Genomic DNA, 9,086 nt, shown 5'->3' with positions numbered 1-9,086 from the left:
CACGATTTACAGTGACGCCTCTAAGGACGGTCTAGGATGCGTACTAATGCAAGAAGGAAGAGTGATCGCCTATGCGTCTAGACAGTTGAAACCGCACGAGCAGAATTATCCTACTCATGACCTGGAACTAGCAGTGGTTGTCTTCGCCTTAAAGATTTGGAGGCACTATCTCTATGGTGCTAAATGTGAAATCTTCACAGACCATCAGAGCCTCAAGTACTTGTTCACCCAAAAGGAACTTAATATGAGGCAAAGGCGATGGATCGAACTTCTGAAAGATTATGACTTGACCATAAGTTACCATCCGGGTAAAGCAAACAAAGTGGCTGATGCGCTAAGTCGGAAGGGCCCAGGAAAAATGACTCTAGCTTCCCTCTCGGCCCGGCCATGTCTGCAGGAGACCGTCAAGTTAAACCAAGATCAAGACCCGGTACTGACTAAAATTAAGGAGGTCAGAGAAGGGAAGTCTCAGGATCATCAAATTGATGACAAGGGAATCTTATGGATGAAAGGAAGACTGTGTGTGCCAGACAGTGATAACCTTCGCCGAGAGATAATGACAGAAGCGCACAAGTCAAAATTCTCAGTCCATCCAGGCAGTACGAAGATGTACAGGGATCTCAAGAATAGCTTCTGGTGGAATGGCATGAAGAGAGATGTAGCTGAATTCGTCTCTAGATGTCAGGTATGCCAGCAGGTCAAAGCAGAACATCAGCGACCTGGAGGATTACTGCAACCTTTGGAAATTCCCGAATGGAAGTGGGAGCATATTTCCATGGACTTCGTGGTAGGATTGCCAAAGTCTAGACAAAGCCACGACGGTATATGGGTAATCGTGGACAGACTCACAAAGACTGCACACTTCCTACCCATCCGCATGAATTACAATCTCGATAAGTTGGCTTCACTGTACATGGACAGCATCGTCAGACTTCATGGAGTGCCAGTGAGCATCTTATCCGACAGAGATCCGAGGTTCGTCTCGCGCTTTTGGAAGAGCTTTCAAGAGGCCATGGGAACGAAAGTGACCCTCAGTACTGCCTATCACCCCCAAACCGATGGGCAAACGGAGAGGACCATACAAACTTTAGAGGATATGCTGCGAGCATGCGCTCTGGAATTCAGTAGCAACTGGAGCACTCATTTACCCCTAATTGAGTTTGCTTACAACAACAGCTATCACAGCAGCATCGGAATGGCTCCATACGAAGCCCTTTATAGAAGAAAATGTCGATCACCACTTTATTGGGATGAAGTGGGAGAGAAAGCTATAGTGGGACCCGAGCTAGTACAGATGACAGTAGACAAGGTTAAAATTGTCCGAGAGAAACTCAAAGCAGCTCAGGATCGACAGAAAAGCTGGGCAGATCTTAAGAGAAGGCCTGTAGAGTTCAATGTGGGCGAGAAGGCTTATGTGAAAGTCTCGCCTATGAGAGGGGTCGTCCGATTCAGCAAGGCCGGGAAATTGAACCCTCGATATGTTGGACCCTTTGAAATCTTGGAAAAAGTGGGCACGCTAGCATGCAGGCTGGCACTGCCACCAAACATGTCAAGGATCCACAACGTGTTCCACGTTTCTCAACTAAGGAGGTACGTTCCAGACCCAAGCCACGTTCTGGAGGTAGAACCACTCATAATTGAAGGGAACTTGGGAGAAGAACTGAAATACGAGGAAGTCCCTATCAGAATCGTGGACACCAAGGAACAAGTGCTTAGACGACGAATCATCCCCTATGTCAAAGTGCAGTGGTCCAACCACACAGAGCGAGAAGCAACTTGGGAAGTTGAAGAAAAGATGCGAAAGGATTATCCCTACCTATTTGTAGGCCAAGCCAACTCCAGTTTCGAGGACGAAACTTCTCATAAAGAGGGAGGGATGTAAAAACCGGATTTTTACCCATTTAATTAATATCCTTGTACTAGAATAAGATTTGAATACTGAAATTTAGTTAATTGGAATCTTTATTATTAAGCCAATAATATCTACACTTGCACATGCAAAATTCGAAATTGAGGGAGGGGAAATACAAGAGCTAAGGAAAGTAAATAATTTCATGCATGATGGAGTGTGGCCTGATTCTCGAAAATTGGAGAGGCAATGACATATTGATACAAGAATATATCCATGCATGAACAAGGTAAGCATATCTCGAAATTTTTGGGAGAATATTGCAAGATTGGGAGATAATCATAAAACTTGTGCACAAAGAAAGATCCTTACCCTAGCCCCCCATATTTTCGAAAATATGAAGGGCAATGAGATCAAGAATAAATCTCGGTTTTAGGGAGCTGATTCTCGGATTTTTGGCAAGGGAATTTGAGTCTAATCTTGTGAGATTTGAGCATGATTTAGCCACCATAATTAGCCTCATTCTCATCCCCTATAAATAGTGCACCATACCTAGCCTCCCTACCTCAACATTTTCGAGAAACCTTGCTGCAGAATTTCGAAAATTCCAGCAACTGTCCTAGCGAAGCTCTGCCCGAAAATCGTCCCGAAGATAGTCGAGCAATCGAACCAAAGCGCTGCCCGGACGAGGAAAGCGAAGGATACAATCTAAGCCGTACACTCCACATTTTTTAGCACCAAAATATACGGTAAGTGGGCTATTTTAAATAATCAAAATTTCGGTTTATGCATGGGTGATTTTTCGAAATTTTTAAAAGAAAATAAATAAATAGTCGAGTACAATTTTCTTCTACTTCTTGCATTGTCATACGATTTTAAACGCACTGTGAGGAGTCAACCGTATATGGGTGGGAATCCCAACCATGACGTACCCTTACGCGGTGGGGGACATAACCGCTATACGGCCTCGCCCCCTTAGAGGAGTAAAAATTAGGGACTGACGTCAGTAAACCATAGAAGGTCGATAAATTGCAGTGCTTGATATATGTTTATGCATGTGGTACGAAAATGTTATGCAAGTCATATGATTAATTCGAAATTTTACATGTTGATTTATATTGTGCTCGATATCCCCCACTTGCTGAGTATTCCCAAATATTCACCCCTTACAACCATCCCAGATAAGTCGTCCGAAGAACAGGTTGAGGACGAAGAGTCCGAACAGTTTTGGGGATGGTGATCCACGCGACCAGTACTAGTAGTAGTATAGTTCGAATTTATGATTTAATAAGTTGTAAGACGTTTCCGCACTTAATTCTGTCATTTGTTTATTTTCGGATGTAAAAGACAATTGTTTATTTCGTTTGAATTTATGATATAAACTGGTTTGGTTTATACTGTGCTACGAGAAGGCTTGTCGTTTTAAATTGTGTGATTGTAAACGACGCCGGTGTCAACTCCGAGTTTCGGGGCGTGACAGAAGCAGTCTTAAACAACTCAAAAAATCGATTTTTTTGAATTTAAAAACTCGAATTACACTAATATGCACGGTTCTAAAAAAGCGTGAAGCGCCTCGAAGCGCGGATGTCGAGCTCCAAGCTTTTCAATCTTGAATGAGATTAGCACAAGCTTAAGCGTGAAAAAACGTTTTTTTATCTTTAATGTAATTGTAATTATTTCAAACCGATAAATTGATAAAATAATACATAAATATGATAAATTTAAATCTAATGCATTAAATCTCATTTTTTATCTTTATTTGTTTTTCCAGCTAGAGCACATTTAAAAAGCTAAATATTTGTCAAATCATTATCAGACATATTTAATCATAATTAAAATGAAAATAAATATTTAAATTATAAACATATTTATTATTTTCTCCGAAGTTAGGCGTTTTTGTCGAGCTTCAAGTTTAAACGTGCTTAGTTTTTTTTAAAACACGGCTAATACGTATGTAAAAAAATGGATTGAAAGGGCATGATAGGTAATCAACACCTTTCACTTCTCTGGCAGAAGCAGTTGTTGCCCTGGCAATAGCCCCGACCATGAAACTAATCAAACAGAAAATAAGCTGAGGTTCTTCTTTTTCTCCACCCATGTTCTATTGTAGTTTCCGCCTCTCTACACAATACAATTACACACACTGTGACACGCAGTTCCCAAGAATCCTTTGATTCCCGCTGTCAACATGGAGAGCATCGCCCTTCTCTACTCTCCATCCACCGCATCCTTCTCCCGCCTCTCCGCCACCCTTCTCCGCCCACCTCCTTCCATTTCCTCCACCCACATCCGCCCCCTCCCAGTGCTCAATTGCCCGCCCACCGCAGCCGCCAACCTTCCTTTCATTCACCGCCTCCCTTTTAACCCCCTCCTCTTCCGTAAACCGCTTGGTAGTTCTCTGGCTGTCCCTTCCTCATCCACCGGCGTTTCATGCCCCACGGAGTCAGAGCCACCATCACCTTCTCCGCCTCAAGGAGTCAAGCTCGTCCCTTTCGTGATCTCTATATCCATCGGTTTGATCGTTCGATATTTTGTTCCGAGGCCGCCTGAAGTCACCCCGCAAGCTTGGCAATTGCTCTCAATTTTCCTTTCCACCATCGCCGGACTGGTCCTCAGTCCCCTTCCCGTCGGCGCTTGGGCTTTTCTTGGGCTCACAACTTCCATTATAACCAAAACCCTCTCTTTTTCCGCAGCCTTTTCCGCCTTCACCAATGAAGTCATATGGCTGATTGTCATATCCTTTTTCTTTGCTCGGGGTTTTGTCAAGACAGGCTTAGGTGATAGAATTGCGACGTTTTTTGTTAAATGTTTGGGTAAGAGTACGCTCGGGTTGTCATACGGGTTGACTTTGAGTGAGGCGTTGATTGCTCCGGCAATGCCGAGCACCACGGCTAGGGCGGGGGGCGTTTTCTTGCCCATCATCAAATCATTGTCTTTGGCGGCTGGGAGTAGTCCCGGGGACTCTTCCAGGAAGAAGATTGGTTCTTATTTAGTACAGTCTCAGTTTCAGGTTTGTTGTTTGCCTCAAATTCTGTTCATTTGTTTGCTTTGCTTGGGAGAATTTGATTGGTTCTGTCAATGGGGCTCCAGTTTTGTTTCTGGATCATGTGAAAATGGTCGTTCTTTGCTATGTGGAATTGTTTTTGTTCTTAGTTTTTCATATGAAGTTGGTATGGGCGGTTTTGCTTCTGATTGAAACTATTGTTTAATCATTGTAACTGACGGTTTGTGTAGCAATCTAGTCCTTGGTTTATGTACTATTTATGTGTCCTGTGAGATTCAAATGTTGGCAATCTTCATCTCCATTTCGGATTTGAATACCTTATTTTTTTCATGTCCTACTAGCTTAAGGGTACTTTTATCCGGAGGTTGAATTTGATTAGTATTTGAACAAAATTATTTACCGAAGTGGTCAAAGCATTCCCTATTTTGTAAAAGGTAGAATAAATTAGTGCTCGATTGATGCTCAGTTCCTGGAAGGATGAAACTATAGCTCGAAGTTGCACGATTTTTAATGCTGTGCTTTAACTTTTCTTTAATGAGTACCAGTTAACTAGGCCCATTTTTTTATCTGGGAACTTATAGAAGGTCTTCTTAGCATCACTTTTGACTCCATAAATTTCTTTGTGAAAGAGTATTTAATTAATTAATCTTGATTGAAAGTTGAGAGCAATATGAGTAATGTTTCTTTGTTGAAGTCATGAAGTGCAGTTATCTAATATCAGTTCATGTGGGAATTTTAGTTCTTTGCTTCTCTGTTACTCATTCACAGCTCTTCTGATGTGTGACAGTCTGCCGGTAACTCTAGTGCTCTTTTCCTAACTGCTGCAGCTCAAAACTTGCTATGCCTTAAACTAGCAGAGGAACTTGGTGTCATAGTTGCAAATCCATGGGTTTCTTGGTTCAAGGCTGCTAGTTTACCTGCTTTTGTTTCTCTTCTAGCTACACCTTTGATCTTGTACAAAATTTATCCTCCTGAAACCAAAGACACGCCCGAGGCACCTGCAATGGCCGCAAAGAAATTAGAACTTATGGGCCCCGTGACCAAAAATGAATGGGTGATGGTTGGTACAATGCTTCTTGCAGTTTCTTTGTGGGTTTTCGGGTATGTACAACTTATTAGAAACTGATTCTTTCAATACTGGACTATCAATGGCATATCAATTGTTGATATTAACTTGCCTAGCTTGAAACAAATGGAAATTGGGTTTTGTATTTCATTCTTTATGTTGCAATCAAGTATAAATTTTGTGAATGAAATTACTTATTTGGATGAGATTAGATTTTTATCGTGCGTCATTCTCTGCTTTAGGAACTCCTTCCTTTAACATTAGTAACTCTTGGATTAAAAGTTCTTTTGTTTTGTTTTGAATTTGCCCATTTATGCATACATACTTCAAACTACTTAAGACACATTTTTAGCACTAGTATATAACTATTGTAGACGATTCTGTTGTCATGGCCTTCCTGTTTACTGTCAATTTCACAGTCAATTAATATAAGATAGACTATGCGCAGAGATGCTATCGGTATCGCAAGTGTTGTTGCTGCCATGATTGGGTTATCAATTCTCTTATTACTCGGAGTTCTAGATTGGGATGATTGCCTAAGCGAAAAATCCGCTTGGGATACTTTGGCTTGGTTTGCAGTTCTTGTGGGCATGGCTGGCCAGTTGACAAACCTTGGCATTGTAAGCTGGATGTCAAATTGTGTAGCCAAATCCCTCCAATCATTATCATTAAGCTGGCCTGCAGCATTCGTCCTTCTGCAAGCCGCTTATTTCTTGATCCACTACTTATTCGCAAGCCAAACAGGCCACGTTGGAGCTCTATTTTCAGCCTTTCTTGCCATGCATCTGGCTTCTGGAGTGCCTGGTGTGCTATCAGCACTGGCTCTTGCTTACAACACCAATCTATTTGGTGCGTTGACACATTATAGCAGTGGTCAGGCAGCTGTATATTTTGGAGGTACGTCTATTTAACGCTTCTCGTTATCGTACACAGCTGCTTTATCTGTTACGTCCTGCGACATTGGCTACCAAAGCAACACTCAAGATAATCCTCTGGCAGTTACTTCAAATACATCCTTGCCTCATGAAAATAATTAATCAAATTGTTAGAAAAGTCCATTGCACTATACCATAAAGCATCCTTTTGTAATCTTGAAACATTTGTCTTGCATCTCTTTGGTTGTTAAGTCAAAAAGGACGCGGACCCGATCTGATATTCTAGCTGGTACTCTTAACTTCATCGACTGACTAATTGTTTCTTTATTCAAATTTGACAACAGCTGGTTACATAGATCTTCCGGACGTCTTCAAATATGGATTCATCATGGCCATAATCAACGCACTAATCTGGGCTGTCGTAGGGACGGTTTGGTGGAAGTTCTTGGGGTTGTATTGACCCCAAATGATTGTGTAAGTAAAGTTTTGGTTCTTCTCATCCATGGTTTCTCGTCACTTAGTGACGCCATCTCCCCTCGACGAAGCTAAGAAAAATGCAATCTGGAAACTGATGTGAATTGAGCTGACAACTTGGTTGGAGCTTTTTTTCTACTTTTTTTGCCAGAATTGTAGGTTAAAGAAATTGATTTCTGGGAACCAATCCAGTAAGAAATGCATTGTTGGTTTTGGCTCATTAGTCACCCTCCTTTCTTCATTGTTCCTTTCCATTAATGGTTGTCATTGATAATTAAATACATTATCTTTTGCAATATTTTGATTGATTGATTGATTGTTTGAACTCAAATTTATGGTGAGGAAAAAAAATAGACATAATTTGTGTGGTGATCTAAATAATTAAAGTTAATTATTCAATATTAAATTATAAATATTATAGATATTTAATTTGATTAAAAAATTGTATTAAAAATTGGGGTTTAATTAATTTATTTAAATTAAGTAATTCAATTACATATGTTAAATTGTTTATTCATCCTAAAATTTAAAGTTAAGTTATGCTTTTGGTTACGGTTCAATACGATTTCAGTTTTCTTCTATTAATATGCTATATGTTATCTTTTTATATATGTTATTATTTAATAAAATAAAACTTATATAAAATACATTTCATATATTAATAAAAATATATAAAATTTAAATGAACAATCGAAGATATTTATGCAATATATCTAAAAAAATCACATTTACATTAAAAAAATGTATTTGAGTTTAAAATTGGTAGCAAAATATAATATTTATAAATAATAATAATAATGGACGCAAAATAAATAAAATAAGGAAAAAGAACAAAATATTTTGTTAAATAGAAATGGAGAGCAATATATTTACTATGTAAAACAAAACAAAAAAATAGTCCAGAAAATAGAAACAGAGGGTCCCATTTTTTGTTTTTACAAAAAAGTAAAATATTCCCACCCATTTTCATTTACTTGTATGATATACAATTTCCGGAAAATGGAAAAAATAAAATAAAAATAAAAGCGACCTATTTTTTTTTTACACAAAATTTTTTGCGAGATGGTCTCATGAGTCAATTTTATGAGATAGATTTTCTATTTAGGTTACCCACCAAAAAAGTATTATTTTTTAGAGTAGGTTTCTTGTGAGACAGTCTCAGAATCTTTATTTGTGAACGGGTCAACCCTACCGATATTCACAATAAAAAGTAATACTATTAGCATAAAAAGTAATATTTTTTTATGAATGACCCAAATAAGATATCAGTCTCACAAAATACGATTCGTAACACCGTCTCACACAAGTTTTTGTCTACTTTTTATATATATAAAAAAAAAGATTACTTATTATTGTAAACATAGACATGGTTTACATATCGTTTCAAAAGAGACCTACCGTTTTTTTATATTTCCAACTGGACCAATATAGTTGGCTACTGATCCTCAAGGACACCAATAATTCCATGAATTCATAATAATTTAGGCCCTATTCTATTATTGACATACATTAAGTTAGCAAACTACAATTGCAATGTGATAACATATGCAAGTGAATACGTTGGGAAGAAATTATAACAATTACTTTGTAGCAACTAATTTATATTATTATACATATCACTAAGAACAAGTTAGAAGTCGTTGAATCAAGAGATATTGGAGAGCTTTTGTGGGGATCCGGACGCTAATCATGTTCTTAATCATCATTGGGACTAATTAATCAATTATACTAAGCAGGATCTATATTTTATTTTATTTTTTTTTAAATAATGCGGAATGTAGACATAAACACATATATACATCTCAGTATATAAAAGTA

General features: G+C 38.7%; 1 protein-coding gene across 1 annotated transcript; it reads left to right on the top strand.

Annotated features, from left to right (window-relative positions):
- The first annotated feature begins 3,907 nt into the window (after positions 1-3,907).
- Positions 3,908-7,495, top strand: LOC140809403 (dicarboxylate transporter 2.1, chloroplastic-like). The gene is made up of 4 exons (XM_073167015.1): positions 3,908-4,859; positions 5,641-5,954; positions 6,368-6,816; positions 7,139-7,495. Exons 1-4 carry the CDS (start codon positions 4,038-4,040, stop codon positions 7,252-7,254), a joined length of 1,701 nt encoding a protein of 566 aa, XP_073023116.1. The 5' UTR covers positions 3,908-4,037; the 3' UTR covers positions 7,255-7,495.
- The last annotated feature ends 1,591 nt before the right edge of the window (positions 7,496-9,086 follow it).

This window comes from Primulina eburnea, chromosome 13, assembly GCF_022965805.1.
Source record: "Primulina eburnea isolate SZY01 chromosome 13, ASM2296580v1, whole genome shotgun sequence".
In the NCBI taxonomy this organism is placed as follows: domain Eukaryota; kingdom Viridiplantae; phylum Streptophyta; class Magnoliopsida; order Lamiales; family Gesneriaceae; genus Primulina; species Primulina eburnea.
The sequence above is the reverse complement of the archived record's forward strand: the minus strand, read 5'-3'. Positions and strand labels throughout refer to the sequence as shown.